At 40.4% G+C, this 18264-nt stretch overlaps 1 protein-coding gene across 32 annotated transcripts in view; it reads right to left on the bottom strand.

Annotated features, from left to right (window-relative positions):
• Window positions 1-18264, bottom strand: part of ADGRL2 (adhesion G protein-coupled receptor L2) — a 355922-nt gene that overhangs the window by 73391 nt on the left and 264267 nt on the right. For all 32 annotated transcript variants that reach the window (XM_083510610.1, XM_083510614.1, XM_083510624.1 and 29 more), the window contains one exon: window positions 13822-14035. In XM_083510610.1, the coding sequence (XP_083366736.1) occupies window positions 13822-14035 (214 nt within the window). The remainder of the gene's footprint in view (window positions 1-13821; window positions 14036-18264) is intronic.

Below are 18264 nucleotides of genomic sequence, written 5' to 3'. Positions count from 1 at the left end.
TATGGTTCATCTGTGGTAAAGTTCCTTTTTTCTTTTTCTTCTTCAATGGGACAATGTAGAGATTCTTGCAGTGTGTGCATGTGTTGGATAGGGTGGCCGGCTGTCCCTTATTCTAAGTACCAGCTTTTATTCCAGAGTAATACAGCCCACAATTAACAGTCCTTCATTTTAGAAGGCTAATTAACTGATTCTGTCAAAAGCTGTAATTGTTGCACTTAAAATTCCTGTGCTTCTGAGATATATGTATACGGCTATTTGAGGAGCGAAGTAGAGGAAGGGGCATGTAAATTGCCACTTATATTTGGGGGGGGAGAGATAGTTATGTCTGCATACAAACCTCTCTTTCTGCCCACCTCCCACTTGTGAGGAGAATGCAGGAATATGCCTGTGCTTTTATGACAGTATTCACTGTCAGATAGCATTCTATTGAAGAGATAATGTAAGACCACAAATTTTGTGTGTGTGTGTGTGTGTGTGTGTGTGTGTGTGTGTGTGTTTTAGAATTTGCAATTCTTTTTACATCTTTCCAATATGTATAGCGACACAGAGGGAATCTGAAATCAAACGTGGCCAGCTAATTAACAGCTCCAGAGAGATGGTGAACTTGGCTCACCTCATTTGACTGATTGGGCAAAAGCAGGCCGGTGCTTTTTTGCACATCAGATAAAGAGAAGGGGGTGAGGGAGTCGAACCAATGCATGAGGCAATTTTTCATTTTCCTAACTACCGTTACATGGGCCCACTTCATGTTTATCCCTGTGTACTGTGCAAGTTTGTCCTCGTGTGCTTGGCTTTAAAAGCAGTCCTTGTTCTCATTCTAATTTGTTTGCGTTCCCGCTGTAATCTTGACTCGTACAATTCCCAACAAATTGCTTTAGCTCTTCTTTTGATTATCTTATGCTCATTATTACACTTTACCAAGTGAAAAGTATGGAGATGAGATTCCATGTGTAATCTATTTGTGTGAGGTGTTTTAATCAATAGTCTTGCTCTGCTGATTAAGCAGAGGCTTCTGTTTTGGCAAGATAACATTAGTTTCTCCTGTCATGCTCCAAAAGCCATTGGGGATCTTCAGCAGATCATTAGATATGCTACAATAAAGCTTTGGTACATTCCCTTTTCTTCCTTAAATTACTTCTTCACTGTCCTATCATTCCCCGTCACCATTGGCACTGCGTTATTATTACAGCTCCCCTGAAACTTGCACTAGAGCTATGTCTCCGGGCCATAGGATGCCATTTTCAATTGAGGCTTCCGCTTGAAAATATAAATTAAGAAAATTTCATTATCTCCTGCCAGGGGCCATTATTCACCACTGTTCTAGGGAAGATTAAAAATGCAAAATCTATGGTCTTGAACAAATACTCCAAGATTAAAATGAAAGGTTTGGTATAGCATGACAAGCCTGGCACGCATAGAGGAGCTAGAGGTAGTACTGGATATGGAGAGGAAAGCTGAACACTGGAGTGGTCAGAATACACACACACACACACACACACACACACACACACACACACACAAAAGTGGGAGGAGATGGTTGTGGTAGATAAAAAGCAAACTCTGCTTACAGTAGTCAGACTAATGCAGCATGATCCAGCCTAACCTGTCCATTATACTGCCATTAAATTGGCAATACATGTGAGAGAGTTTTTGCATGGGCAGAGGATGGGTCAAGGAGAGTGAGAGATGTGGTTTGCAGTGCATGGGCCATCTACAGTGGCGTCTTGGGTTTTGCATAGGCTGTGGAGGGCAATGGGTGGATCAGAGAGTGAGGGGGGAGAGTTTTTGTTCAGGCAGAAGCAGGTGGGTCGGAGACGGAAACTCAGACAGTGTGTGTGCAGGCCTGGGTTGTTGTTGTGTTTTTTTCCATTGAATAAACCACTATAATCCCAGTGTGTCACTGTAATGGATTGCTTTGAAGTCATTTCTGCACCTGATAAAGTAATTTTTAGGACCCCCCCCCCCCATCCACCCTGACCTGTCCTGTATTTTGCCCAACCAAAGGTGGCAACCATAATACACATATATGTAAGAAACCAAACACTCATGTACGCACAAAAAGAGAGATGCACATGGAGTAGCAGCGAAGACAGCAGGGCCCGTGCATAAGCCAGCAACTTTAACACTGCAGGAGAAATGCGGATGCAGTTTTCCTTAAATGTTTAATAACTAATGATTTGTTGAATCTTATTAATTACTAAATAAACATAACATTAGGAAGCTAAATGTGGCACAATTAATATGGCAAAGAAGGTGTTTCACAGTAATGATCCCATTTGTCACAATTAATGTAATAAGTAATGCTTGTGGCAGTTATTTTTAAATGCGATACAAATAAAAAAAATACAACTATCTTCTATTTGGTTAGTTCTGTAAAATCAATCAGGGGATTCAAATTAATTTGAAAGTAAATAACTTTAATTATGCATCTATATGAATCCAATGAATGCAAATGGAACCCAATGGACACAATCCACCAAATATTACTTAGTGCATAAAGCCACCTTCAGGTTCCACTGTGAAAGGAATGACATGCGCACCGTGAAACTAGCTTCCCATCTAGTGATGTGATATGCCGGACATGCAACAACTGCCTGTTACAGCTTACTAAATCCACCAATCCATTAATATATCAATATGGGCAAAACAATAAAGATATAAAGCACAGAGAACAAATACATCCAACAATTTTAAACAAAACAAAACACTGGAAACAAAGTACAGTGGTACCTCAGGTTAAGTACTTAATTCGTTCCGGAGGTCCGTACTTAACCTGAAACTGTTCTTAACCTGAAGCACCACTTTCGCTAATGGGGCCTCCTGCTGCTGCCGCGCCGCCGGAGCACGATTTCTGTTCTCATCCTGAAGCAAAGTTCTTAACCTGAAGCACTATTTCTGGGTTAGCGGAGTCTGTAACCTGAAGCATATGTAACCTGAGGTGCCACTGTAGTACATGATGTGACAGTGGGTGACCTATGTATGCTTTCAAACTGGTTCCCTTTACACATTTCAGACTACAACTCCCATTAGCCCCAGCCATTTTGGCCAATGGTCAGTGATGAAAAGGAGTTGTAGTCCAGAACGTCTGGACTACAGCAACTTGGAGAAATCTGATGTAAAGGCATGTTCCACTGAAATTAGTAAGCCATACTTCCATAAGGTGGATGTGGGTGGCGTTGTGGTCTAAACCAGTGTTCCCCAACCTTGGGCCTCCAGCTGTTTTTGGACTACAACTCCCATCATCCCTAGCTAGCAAGACCAGTGGTCAGGGATGATGGGAATTGTAGTTCAAAAACAGCTGGAGGCCCAAGGTTGGGAAACACTGGAAACCACTGAGCCTCTTGGGCTTGCCGATCAGAAGGTCGGCAGTTCGAATCCCCACAACGGGGTGAGCTCCCGTTGCTCGGTCCCTGGTCCTGCCAACCTAGCAGTTCGAAAGCACATCAAAGTGCATGTAGATAAATAGGTACTGCTCCAGCGGGAAGGTAAATGGCGTTTCTGTGCGCTGCTCTGGTTTTGGTGTTCTGTTGTGCCAGAAGCGGCTTAGTCATGCTGGCCACATGACCCAGAAAAACTGACTGCGGACAAATGCTGGCTGCCTCAGCCTGTAAAGCGAGATGAGTGCTGAAACCCCAGAGTTGTCTGCGACTGGACTTAACTCTCAGGGGTCCTTTACCTTTAACTTCACTTCCATAAGGTGTGCTCACAACTGGCATAAAAGAAAGATCCAGCAGATTTGGTAATAAACACTTGTATACCACTAATTATTCTTTTATTTCAAATGTGCACAAAAGGGTTACAAGTTTTACCATGTCAGAATGTTCTTACTGCTTTCTAGTTTTAATGTGATACCCCAAATAACAACTTGTGCAAGGGAGTACACAAACAACAATATGTGGGATGTATTTTCTTTATATAACATAATTTGCATAGATTTTAAATACAATTTAAAACTGCCTTTGAAAGCTCCTTTAATTAGCAAAATAAGCATATTTTTTAAAAAAATATAACACCAGTAATTTGTTAATAAAACCTCTGATATGTTAGAAGCCTTGATAATTCTGAGCAATTTTACAAGACCTTTGGGTCAGTTTAATGCAAATTAGGCCTGACTCGCTCAGAGTCTTATTAATCCAACCCAACTTTCTCGTTTGCAGAATTGCACATTCAACATAAAAGTGGCTTCATTTTAGGAGCAAAATAAGACATATTTATTTACGAAGCAGGCCACTGAGGCTCTCTTAATTTCAAAGGGTCATCATGTCTCAACATAATGCAGGGGAAACATTATTGCAGATACATACAGCAAATAAATGTGTGCGCACACTTATTTATTTAAGCATTTACTGGATGCCTACAGTTTCCAAACTTCTTGTGGGATAATTACAATGTATCTCTATATACTGGGGCCAGTGTCAATTAGGACCAATTACTTATGAAAACGTTCACCTACTGCAGTTTTTGCATACAGAAACAATCACTTTCCATTTTGACAAGGGAAATGGGAAATCGCTATGGGATGTCCTAGTTAAGATTTAAATTAGCAAGAAAGTTGTTACCAGGACATATAGAAGATGCAGCATAATAAGACATGACCTTGTAAGAACCTCGGAATCTGCACCCTTCTTCCAAAAACTTGTTAATTATCTGCAAAAGTTACCAGTCTATTTGTGGCATAATACTTTTCTTTTGGGGAGCGAGGGATGAAGAAGGGTAGGGATGGACTTTTAAATATTTAATTAGTCACATGATATGCGGATAGCGGCAAGCATTTTGCTTCTTGAGCCACGCTCTTCCTAATTGCACGCTCGCATTTAGATTGGCCATCGCAAACCTCTGGTGCGTGCAATTATTTATTCCTTAAAGATCTTTCCATGGAGAAAAATATTTCACCCTCATGGCTCTGGGTTTGCCTAAATGACTCTCTTAGCCCATTAATTACACTCTCTGAGTATTTCAGTCACTAATGATGCAAATGAGGGGGGGGGGAGTCAACACACAAACCTTTGTGTGCAGAATAAGTTGGTTCTTAAGAGTAAATACATTTCTTTCTTTCTTTCTTTCTTTCTTTCTTTCTTTCTTTCTTTCTTTCTTTCTTTCTTTAAGTTACCCCATGAATGGAGGGAACACAGATATCCCCCTTTGTTGTCAATGTGATCTGTGTTTGCATTATATTTACGGCTTATAATGGCACAGTCCAACATACAGCGAAACACTAAAAGCAGCCAATATAACTGGCTAATTTCAAGCCATTCCCAAATGATCTAGATTACTTTCCTTTTGTTCTTTTCCTCTTTCTTGTCCTGATTAAGATTGCAATCTGAGACCAGTCTGAATCTCTCCCCTGCCCCATACCTTTAGCTTTCCATTTATGGATTTAAAAAGTACAAATCTCAAACTGGAGACTAATAAGTAAATGAAAAGACTTTTGAGTTGATCTTCCGATTTCCCTATCCCTTTCCCCCCCATGTGGCTTAAAACTTGCGAGAGAAGTGGTGTGCCCTTGGAAGGATCTTTAATCAAGTCAGTACCGGTGGTGTCATTTTCTATTAAAATGTATCTCTAAAGTTGGTGCTACAAGTGCTGCGTTGTTGTCCAGGTTTTTTCTTTCTTTCTTGAGAAAGGCTGGATGCCACAAAGGAACAGTTATTCACCAGCCATGGCAATGTCTGGGTACAATTAGCATCTTGAAAGTTTGTAAAAGCTTCTGAGTTATAACACTTCCTCTGAAAAATCATTACATTTTTGGGGAACTAAAAAGGCTTAATCTTGTACGGATTAGGTACATTACTTCTTTGAATGTGTTCTGCAAGAATCTACCTGACTCCTTCACAATGAATGGCAGGCTTGTATTATAATTAATATTGCTCCAAAAAGCCCCCTCCCCACTCCACAAGCAAGTTCAGATGTGCGAGAAACCTAAGAGATTTGAGGAGTTTCATTGACTCACATTGATCAGCTCCCAGCTAATCTCTAATCAAGTTGGAAATATTCATAATCTAATCCTTTTATCAAATTGCCTACCACTGCAAAGGCTTCGTGTGTTTGCACAATTAAAAACTCCATGTTAGACATTATGCTGCATTACACTAGAAGCAAATCCTTCCCTATTGAAATACCCACTGGTTGACAGCAGGAAGTGGCTGATAAGAGAGGCAACAAGACATTTCTGATGGCATTCATGATAAAGGAACGCTACCTCCTATGTATTTAGTCTTACAGAGCCCTCTCCAAAGTGATCCTTAAAATGTGGAACTGCACTGAGAGATCTTTAGACACAAAGATGAAGAAATAATCAAAGAACACTAAGTGTATAGCGTTAGTGACATCTCCTCAACCTATCTGTGATACTGGCAGTGCTCTGAAGACTAATACATTTGAAATGAGAAATCACCTACAGATCTACATATTTGTATCACAGAATTTACCACCTGAAAGTAAACATCACATGTGCAGTGGCGGGGGGCGTGTAGAGAAATGAGTCCAACCCGCCTCATTTTTGCACATATATGAACAATCCTTCACATAAACCCTAAGGTTGAGGACAGCGCTGTGATTTATGCTGAAACAATAGCTTCTCAGAGTTCATAAAATGCCTAGATTAAAGACATGTTCAGCATCATTACCCACTCTAGCTAGAAATCACAGCAAGAAAGCCATGCTGGAAGAGCAAGGTTAAAAGATAAGCTTTGCACCAACAGCCACTACTAAAATAATATGGGTGGTTTTACACTTACAATGGATACATCTCTGTTAGATGAAATATAGTCCGGTCTGGTGTACCTGCCTTCCCTAGTTTGGAAATAAGAATAAGGAATCCAGTGAGGGGAGGCTAGCACCGTAGTATAAAAGGATTTTTGGTTACACCATATAAAGGTTTTGAATGTTCAGGGACACTGATTGGAGTGCAAAGTACTGTATTTTTCGCTCTATAAGATGCACCAGACCACAAGACGCACCTAGTTTTTGGAGGAGGAAAACAAGAAAAAAAATATTCTGAATCTCAAAAGCCAGAACAGCAAGAGGGATCGCTGCGCAGTGAAAGCAGCAATCCCTCTTGCTGTTCTGGCTTCTGGGATAACTGCGCAGCCTGCATTCGCTCCATAAAACGCACACACATTTCCCCTTACTTTTTAGGAGGAAATAAGTGAGTCTTATAGAGCAAAAAATACAGTATGCTTGTTTAATAAAGTGCCTTACACACATACCCAACCCCTGATACTTTCTCAGACCTAAGAAAAGCTTGATGCAGGATTGCAATAGCCACTGACCAACTGCCTTATATGCTTTCCCAAGTAAAGGGGACCATGCCATTAAAAAGATAGGCGCATTTATGGCATGCCCCTGGCATCCACAAGTTGAATAGACCTTTGGCTCTACTCACAAGGGGCTCCTCAATGTGACCAGGAGTCCCAATAACAGAGGAGTCAACGCCATGAGTACAGCTGATTCCCCCTTCAAACCATCACTCAATGGGTGGAAGTTGGGTGTAAAGGTCACCAAGGGAGAACAATGAATAATGAAAAAGAGGTAATAGACCAGCGAATCATGTATCCTACATCTCTGATAAATATTATCAGCACCTTGACTTTCTTTCGAAGTTCTGAGCATTTGTGTATGTAAATCGGGGGGGGGGGGAAAATATGCATGTTCCTATAATGACCTTATTTTAAAAGGAAACAGAAACTCTAAATTTGTGACGGTAGAAATCTAAGGCACACCCATCTGCAGAATAGTTCAGGCTATTGTTATGTTATCAAACAATCTGCCATTAGAGCTTTATATGAGGGTAATTTTTAATTCCCCACTGATGGTTCTTGCGGCAAGCTGAAACACACTGACTGAGCAGAGCATTCAGTCTACGTTACACTCTTAGACTGCATTAACTTCCTAGCAGTAACTTGCTTTATAGGCTCAGTTCATCATGACCTATAAAATGTTAGACTGAAATGCTTTAAATATCTGCTAACACCATGTGCAGGCCTGGGAGTACAAGACAGTGTGCTATGAAGCGGCAAAGACAGTACTCTTCGGAGAAACTAGCACACACTCTTATGTCACTGATATAAACAGGGTAAGCATGTTAAATAATGGATAACACAGGCATGGTCTTTACGAGCAACTGGAAGTCTGGTTGGGTCTGGTTTAGTTTCCTTTCCATTCTCTTCAAACAGATTTTCAGGGGTGGGCATGTAAAGATCTTCCTCTACTTTGTGCCTATGAGGTTCTGCTTCATATTCGTAAGGGTCGTGTTCAAGTCTGGAGTTATTTAGGCTTTTTGAGTAATGATGACCAATTTATTAGGCAATTAGCTGCAACTTCATTAATGGAGGGAGAACAGATGCTCTGTTAACATCGGGCTATTGTTCTTCCCCTTGACCCTTAAGCTCTCACATTTCAGCAATTTCAGTAATGCAAAAATGCCATTACAACATCTGATTAATTCAGGGCTGGGTAGGCTGGGCAAATACAAAAAGACCCTGTGAAGCACAATGGGAAAGGTGTCCCTTTCTCACACTCTGCTACAAAGGCCTAATGGAGCCAAAAATGTTAAGATGTTTAAAATTAAAACTTTGAGACAATTGTATGTGTGCCGCGGTAATTTTTTATCAACACAGTCTGAGAGATCAGTGACTGTGTTGCATCCAACTTGATAGATCACTTTGCATCAATCGTTTTCCCAAGGAGCATTTAATTTAATTTAATTTGTTAACCCTTTTCTCTTTTCTTTTCTCTCTCCCACCCCCTTCTTTTGGTAAACAATGTTGCTGTGTGTTGCCTAATGCTTAGGTCTATAAACTCTACAAAATAAAATTCCTTTGATGACTTAAAGGCCTCAGTATTTTCTTGTCCTTTTAATCTTTACAGGTTCTCATCTTCATGTCTGTTTTTTTTTTTTTAAGTGTCAGTCCTGTTTACTACATGATATTCAACATATTTCCTCCAGAGCAATGAACCTTAACAGAAAGCTTTAAATTGCCTCACATAGGAAACCACATTACTATTAATTCCACAGCAACCGTATAATATATAAACTATTGCTTTGCAAACTCTAGAGCAATTAGACCTCTCGGCTATTTGACTAACTCTGCTTCATGATACCCAGTGCAGTTAATTATATTTTTTGATGTTAATAGTCTCTGTCAGTTTCAAGCATAAATCCTCTTTGATGAATATTTAAATTATATTTGAATAAAAATAATCTTGGTTACATTTCCTATTCAACAGTCATCATAGCTTAATAAAGGTCTGCTCAGCAAAGGGCTGAGATAAATGGCTCCATGATCCCATGTACAGGAACCCTAAATCCACTTTACATCTGATTTAGCGGCTACAGTGACCAATAATGTAATATAATTAGCGATATTGTTATGGTGAAAAAGAATGCTTTCGCATTATAAATAACGGCATTATTGTAAGCTTAGCGTATGCTCATTTAGTATATTAAATGCAGCAGAACATAAATCAAGACAACCGATTTGAGCAGGACTGCTTGGAAGAGAGAAGGGTATATCTTGATAATGACATGGGCTGAAAGGAGCATGGCCTTTTAAAGTGTTAATTCTGCCTTTAAGATGTTAGTACCAAATTTCATTTTTTCCAAGCTGGGGGACGTGGAGATTTGCATTGGGCTAATATATTCTTTCAGGAGCCATGAGGCTTGGCACAGAACCTAAAATGCAACCCCAAGCATTTTTTTCCAAGAGTTCTTTTAAATATATATTAAACCCAATGCTGATTCATACTATTCTTAGATGTGTGTCTGGCCACTTATTTTCAATCAAGGCAGATGTCCTTCATCAGCATGCATGCGGTCATCTGAAGGTTCTGGCCTTGGCGGCAATTTACTACACTACATCTCAGCCTAAGGTTGGGTGGAAAATATATGGCCAGCAATACTCCTGAAGGCAATGTAAGTCAAAGCTTAAATCAATACTATCAGAATGCTACACGAGAGAAGCTCCATTAAAGGGCATTGCACCTTGCATGCATTGAGTTCTTATGGAAAAGAATCCGTCACTGCAACTGATGCCAACAGGAAAGTATTAATGGCATGATTTGCAAGGAATCTACAAGTCTATTTTATTATTTTCCTCCTCTTATTTATTGGTTTAACTCCGGTTACATTATTTGAGATACAGCAGTAAAAGGCTGTTGAGATTTATTTTTCTTATTTACTCAATTACGCATCAGTTTAAAATTCAACAAAACCACAGCAGAAAACCACGCAATGGAAGCACGGATAAAAAATGTCCTCTGGCTTATTTTTTCTGTGCTTTGTTTCAGTGCAGTGTTATAGTGTGTTTTCCATTAAACAATGAAGTGGCCCATCACTGGATTAATATTTATTTAAAAGTTTTTAAAAATTAAAACAAAGTTAAATCTGGACTAAAAGAAAGCAAAGCTGCAAAGAAACTCTGTTAAATACCCCCCCCCAAAAAAAATGACTGATATGATTTCTTGTACACTTTCCCCCCTGTCATGTGTCAATCATTCTGTGCCATCAAGACTGACAGTAATGAATCTGCATTCAGGTGGGAGATCATGTAGGATAGTTGCTAAGAGCTACAGATTATAAAAATAGTGAGTTTAGACAAACTGTTCTCAGTCTCAGTCCTAGCCTACCTTGCAGTTAAGGGGGAAAAGAATTCAATTATATTAACAACAACAACAAAAAGAGGGTTATTCAACATGGTGAAATTCCAGTGGTTTAGACTTCAAATCACTTTAGCCCCAGCCAACATGGCCAGTAGTCAGGATTGAAAGGAATTCTAGTCTAAAACATCTGGCAGACACAGCTTGCTTCCTCTGGTAAGTGCTAAAAACTATTAAATGTTGTTCAGGTAAATGTGCCACTTCAGTCAGCCCTAGGACCTTACATTTCTTTGCTTTGAGAAGAAAATGAAATCACAAAATGTGGTCAGTGATAAAAACTGACCTTAAATAAAAAGAACTCTGCAAACACTCATCTGACTACAAATTTACTTTTAGATATGAGTGTGTCGAAAGAATGCCCATGTCTGTGAGTCTGCTTTGATGTGAGCTCTAAATAAAGGAATGTCTAAGAGGAGAGTGTCTGGCTCTGATAATCATGTACAGTAGAGGTTTGTCAAGCATCTTTCAGACTCCTGCATTGAAAGCCAATGACATGCCAAAGGAAAATAAGGACCTGATATCTGAGCTCAGTCATTTACAATGACAGCTTTGATGCACATTCATTCAGGCAATGCACTTGTCCAAATTGGTATCTGATATATGACCATCAATACAATCAGTTTGGGGGGCAGAGAAAGAGCAGCAAGTATCCGGAATACTGAGCGAAAGAGAAAAAAAGGGGGGAGAAGTAGGTTGCAGTTGACTAGATGACACCTTTCACACAGAAGACCTTTCAGAAAATAGTAACTGCCACAAGCTGCAGAAGGAGCAGCAACTGGAGTCACATGAAAGCAGGAAAATGCCCACATCTAAACTTGGAAAAACTCTAACCCTAAAAGGCTTCATTCGCAGTAACACAGTGCCCTCTCTGGATGAGAAACCTGGCAATAAAGCAGTGAACGTTAAGGACATTTTAAACTCATGTTAAGACATACCATTTTAACACTGTATTGAAGTATATTTTTTTAAAGAGGCATGTTCTAGATACTGTCACAAGGCATATAGAGTACGATTCTCCAAAATGATTTTCTGTAGGGTGCACTGTAATGCGATAATGTAGTGGGAAAACCATTTTCTCAAACCGGTTTAGGTTTTCTACCCATGCAGACCTGAGGCTTAAGGGGCCTAAAAAATTCAGGATGAGATTAATCAGATGAGATGGGTGATTTCCCTATCCAACTATCCAAGACCGTGAGCTCTAGTCAAAGAATTTCCTTTATTCATTATCGTTTGAAAGAAAAAGAGCCAGCCTTGTTTTCACTTGAAAGGAAGCTCATCTGATATTCCTGCACTACTACTTTCCCCCCCTTGCTCTGACAAGCAAGGGAATACATGCAATGCTCACAGGACAGGATCTGATCGGAAAGGTAATTTATTTTTGTTTTGCTTTTTTCAGCCATGTGTCACTCACTTTGACAAAAGGAATTAAAAACATCATTTGTCAGAAAGATACTTGAGTCCCAAAGAATATCTCCATTTCCTGTTGCTTTCTTCCCCGAAATAAATGGGCTTTTTCATCATTATACATTTAAGACAATAAAAAGAAAAGGAGATCTCAAATTAAAGGTCTAAGAATTTTGAAAGGCCTGCCCCTAACCTACAAATAGAAAGGTCAGGAGAGCAAAGCAAGTAAACATCTCTTGTATTAAGCTTTGACTTCATTCACAGCTGTGTCCTGTGAAGGATAAATGAGTGGCAGAAATACGTTAAGGGGGCACTGCTGTTTGTTTGAGAATAAGGCATGGTGCGTCATCATTTACTAGCTGGGTACACCTAGTGAACTAGAATCAGTACACCAATGGAAATTATGCAGATTATTTCATTTCTTATGGAAGTGTTTTTAAATATACCCTTTGTATCTGGCTGGATAATATTTAAAGAGGTCTTTCTGTGCAAGTGAACTGATTTTGTAAATAGCCTACAGATGCACAAGCCCTCACAATATCAGCAGGTTTGGTGGCTTTTTAGTTAAAAGAGTAGACATGATAGAAGTTTATAAAACTATGCAAAGTGTGGAGACAGTGAGTAGAGAAAAGTTTTTTTCCCCCTCCTCTCTCATAATTCTAGAACTTACTGAAAGAAGCTGACCACATAAACTAATCCGAAGCAGAAGTTTCTCAGTGAACTCATTTTTCTAAATCATTTCCAGTTTTTCGATTGCAGTGGACTTTATACCCTTCGTGGGAAAGTTTAGAAATGACCAGAATGACCAAAAACTTAATACACGTCATCAGTGTGACTGGTTGATTTCCAGAAATTTAAAATGAAGTGTAAATTATTCGAATGCAATACTGTTTTCAACTTCTTCCTTTTTTTTAAAGACCTATGTGGATTTTTGTGTGTGTGTGTGGTGTTGGGAAACAATAAAAGATTTAAAATACTGAAATTTGCATTGAAGCAAACAGATGGACAGAGTTTTAAGAAATATTTCCATAGTGGTTACAGAAACTGACCACTCTATGGTTAATTTACCAAAATAAGTAAATAAATGTTAAAACATGTTTCTAATCTGTTCCCCATGTTGAGAGAGGGAGAAAAAGTGGGGTGGCTTTTGGTCTGTCAGATGCCATCCCAGCCCATTTCAAGCGCTGTAAATTCTGATAAAGGTTTATCACTTTCAACAGAGGTTATAAGAGTGGCTACTCCCCACCCAAAAAAGTTCCAAGTATAATTAGGTTTCTTTTTCACCTATTATGTAGGTGGGCTGGTTATTAATTTATTTATTGCATTAAGATTGCAATCCTGTGCTCACTTACCTGAAATTCTATGGCACTTCCTCCTGAGTAAATCTGCATAGGCATGTGCTGTTTAATTAGCATGAATATTTAGAAACTTCTTAAGCAGGTTCTCAGAAAACTTCTGAGTGAGATTCTGACCTCCCAGAAGACAAGGATATAGCAACATTTCAAACAGATTAAAATGCTTCCGTCTCCTTGCAGTCACCTTCCTGCTCTCTTGTTTTTTTATAGAGAAAAAACTTAAACCAGAAGATTCTCAAACACTTTGCTAGTGGCTTTATTTCCTTAGCTTTCCTAGATTAAAATGACTGGGGTATTTGAATATTTTTTCCAGGATTTGGAGGGTTTTTGGGGGGGGCTGTGGGGAGAGACTTGTATTGCAACTTTCTTATATGGATTCCTTTTCTGTAGTGAGCACTGCTGTTACCTTTGTGTCATAATCTTGTAGGCATCAGGGAGGAAACATTCTGTGTTCTCCATCTGGAAAGGGTCAGCATCGCAAATCTTGTCATCTGTCCGTCCATAATTAGCACTCTCTATCATAATGACATCACTTCCTGGACACCGAAGATCGATGGAGTAGCCCTCGCAGGACAGTTCTCTCCTTACTAAACCAAATGGTAATGCTGCTCGACTGAAACCTAAAAAGAAATGAAAAAAAAAAGACGTTAAGTTACAAAGCTATATATTTGGGAGTGGGGATTAAACTCTTAAGAGCCACAGCACACTTAATCATGGGGAAACTGTTCTAATTGTGACTATCATGGAAATGGTTATTATCCAATGTAGGATGCATAAATGCATGTTTCATTCTAAATATGGAAGACATAGCATGGAGAAAATAAGCATCTTGTTCACACCATTCCCAAGTCATGCTTAAAAGTAGCAAATGTTCAGAACACATTACCCTACAAATAAACACATGGTCGGAGCTCATGATGATTATTTTTTTAAGTTATAAACTTCAGAGTGTACAGGAAATGGCCAAGAGAAAACAGGGCCTTTCTCAACCCTACACAAGTCAAAACTCTGCAAGGACGATGAATGGAATTTTCACATTAAAGTGCGGATTGGCGGCTGAGTGGCTGGGTCACATTCTGGACAGCAGGTTTACAACCATGCTTACAGCCATGAACCATGCTTAACTAGCTGTACTTTGTGTTCTACGGCTGCCACAATTAAATTAAATATTTCTAGCAGATGTTTATGATTGGCTTTCTCTGTCCCTGGGACTGGGTCAACCGTTGGACTGACTTTATTTTAAAGTTGTGCGCTGAGCAATAAGTCCCTATTTATTTTCCCTGTTCTCCTCCCCCCCCCCCGCAAGCCACTGAACTTAAAACAGCCTGCAATGTTTATATAGCAAGCCCTCACACAGCTTTCCTTACCCCCTGACTCAAAGTAACAGAGGGGCAGGGCACCTACCTGTGAAAAAAACAATAAAAAGTAACAGGCTTAATAAACTCTGAAACCTAAAACCAGTGTGGGTCTTAATCCTACTCCAGTTTCCTCCCTCCCCCTTTCTGCTCTTTTCATCTTGGGATTCCTTGTGCCTGTATTGTGCACTTTCACATCTATTTCTTCCCTTTGAAAATAGTGTTCCTCTGAAAATTATTGCCGATTTTATTAAGACAACAACAAGAAGATGAGTTTGGATTTGATATCCCACTTTAGCACTACCCGAAGGAGTCTCAAAGCGGCTAACATTCTCTTTTCCCTTCCTCCCCCACAACAAACACTCTGTGAGGTTAGTGGGGCTGAGAGACTTCAGAGAAGTGTGACTAGCCCAAGGTCACCCAGCAGCTGCATGTGGAGGAGAGGAGATGTGAACCCGGTTCACCAGATTATGAGTCCACCGCTCTTAACCACTACACCACACTGGCTCTCCCTCCCCCCCCCCTCCGGTCAAAAGAAGTTGTGATCATTCATTTAGCTGCCTGATGTAACTTTCAATACCTATCCTGTAGAGCTACATTTTGACTCTGCATAACCAGTTCTGCCTCCTTCGAATGTGAGGGGCTCCACCCTCCTCTGACACTTGGTTGGTTCACACATCAAGCTAAGCGAAAAATGAGGAAAGGTGCTGGACTCACATACTAAATCCAAATGGGAAGGTTCAACAGTGATAGGGCTCCAAAATACTTGTGCCAGTCAGGACTCTCAGTAGTAGGCTAGGTAGATTCAGCTTAAAATAGGAGTCATCTCCCCCTCCCCCCCCTCTCTCTCTCTCTCACACACACACACACACATGCTAGGAAGCAACAATCCAGCCCAATGCACATCTACTCAGAAGGAAGCCCCTCTGAGCACTACTTCTGAGCAGACATGCACAGGGATGCTCTCAAGATTGATTCAGCTAAGGCTTTTAAGATACCCACATGAAGGCCGTGCTTTAAATACTGTGTGACAGTACAATGGATAAATACATTCAGCGCAGTACACAGCAGGTTCACATCAGAGCCAAAAAAAAAGCTGAGAGTAAGAGGATAGCTCTTTACGGGTGTACGCATTATGCATTTCTGTAGCACTTTCTTATACGCGAAAAGATATGGAAATCCCTTCCTTATACAATCCTTGCCAACAACCCTGTGAGGGGAATTCGACTGAGAGGCTCTGTGTCATCCCCCCACACACCTCAAAAAAAGCCACTTAATGTGCTTTGTAGCTCAGCCTAGATTGGAATCCTATCCTACATTAAAACCCACACACCATTTATTGTGCTGCATACATTCTTTTCATGAGATATATCAGAAACTGGGGGGGGGGGGGGGGAGAAATTTTCTCCAAAGAGTGGCAGCATCCGAACAGGAACTGTGTAACTGCGTATTTCTAGAACTGGGAGAAAAGAGGCCAAACCAAATTCAGAATGCAGTGGTGCATCATTTGATGTCTGGGTACGTGATGGTGGTGTGGTTTAGGAGAAGTAACCGTCATCATAATTTAGAAACCAAATGTTCACATGTTTTTGCTCAAAGGTCTGTCGTTATCGGTTCAACTCTTGAATGAAAACTGCAGGAACAGAGGCAGCTGAAGGGGATCCAGGACAGATCATCCAACCACCTTCTGATGACGTCACTCTACATAATATTGCCAGTTTGCATATGCATGGCCCATAGGTACAATAGACGGCTTTTTTGTTCTTGCATAGAATCTAGATGTTCTCTAACATCTTGCAGCCTGTCTCTCTGACCAACCCCTCTTGATGTCATTCATCTATAGCTCAGTTGGTTAGAGGCTGGTGCGGATGATGCCAAGGTTGCAGGTTCGATCCCCATATGGGAGGGCTGCCTATTCCTGCTTTGCAGGGGGTTGGACTAGATGACCCTCAGGGTCCCTTCCAACTCTACAGTCATTTGATTCTATGTCATTTGTTGATCTGTTGCAGCATCAGTCTGGTGTCATGGTCCTCTCTGATTTTATTAGTTAAGTGCTCTGATGAAAATGCTTAGTATCTGTGCAGTGCTTTGAGGGTTCAAGGACGCAGGTGGCGCTGTGAGTTAAACCACAGAGCCAAGTCTTGCCGATCAGAAGGTCGGCAGTTTGAATCCCCGCAACAGGGAGAGCTCTCTTCGCTCAGTTCCTGCTCCTGCCAACCTAGCAGTTCAAAAGTATGTCAAAGTGCAAGTAGATAACGGCGATTCTATGCAGTGCTCTGGTTCGCCAGAAGCGGCTTAGTCATGCTGGCCACATGACCCGGAAGCTGTACGCCGGCTCCGTCGGCCATTAAAGTGAGATGAGCGCCACAACCCCAGAGTCAGTCATGACTGGACCTAATGGTCAGGGGGTCCCTTTCCCTTTGAGTGTTCAAAGCAACCCACACGACTTATCTAGTTGAAATCTTTTCAATAACCCAGTAAGGTAGCTATTATTATCCCACATATTGCAGTTGGGCAGACAGAGGCTGAGGAAGGGTAGCTTGCTTAAGGCTACCTAGTGAATTCATGGCAGAAGTATGAGTCTCGATTCATAATTGGTTTCAGCCACTATGCTGCCCCGGCTTCATGAAGGCTTTTGACAAAATTGCTGGGAATCAAGGATATACTTGTGTCTTTATCAGGCTTCCTCAAACTCAGCCCTCCAGATGTTTGTGGCCTACAACTCCCATGATCTCTAGCCAACAGGACCAGTGGTCAGGGATGATGGGACTTGTAGTCTTAAAACATCTGGAGGGCCAAGTTTGAGGAAGCCTGGTCTTTGAGAAGCAGACTTCCAAGATCAAGGAGGAAATCTTCTAAATTAAGTTATTGTTGAACTCAGATTTCCATCAGCCTGAGCCAGCTGCTGCATTAAAAATGATCAGGGATGATGGGAGCTGTCGCCCAACAACATCTGGAAGCAACCTCTTTGGCTACCCTTGAGCACATCAAATTGGCGAAACTCAATCAGCAGTTTTGGAATCTCTCAAAGAAAACAAGTCAAGTGCCTTTGCTACTGGCAAAAAATAAAAAATACAAACTAATGTTTTTTAAGAGCAGAAAGTATATTTTTGAATTCCATATCCATGAAGGACAGAATTACAGTGTGAATCAGGGGTTAGATAGTTCTGTCATCCAAATTTCTCCTATACTTTCCAAATAGAGGTTGTCTAAAACAATATTGTTCCTACATTCCAAGGTTAATTCAAGATAAAACAGATGATAGATAAAGAGTTAACTATAGTTTTGTCCATTTTTAGCAACCAGCCACCTTCAGTTTAAATATCATTATTATTTATTAAATTTCTATACTGCCCTTCATCCAAGGATCACGGGTGGTTTAAAATATAAAAACACAAAAAAAATACTCAACATAGTTTTGGCCTGGTGCAATACATTCCAAATGTTCTGTGCCAAGCCTTAATAGAAAATAAAAATCATAGAAGCTGAAATAG

The sequence above is a fragment of the Podarcis liolepis genome (assembly GCF_965112155.1).
Source record: "Podarcis liolepis genome assembly, chromosome: 6".
Taxonomy (NCBI): Eukaryota; Metazoa; Chordata; class Lepidosauria; order Squamata; family Lacertidae; genus Podarcis; species Podarcis liolepis.
Note: the sequence above shows the minus strand (reverse complement) of the source record. Positions and strands in the feature narration are given on the sequence as shown.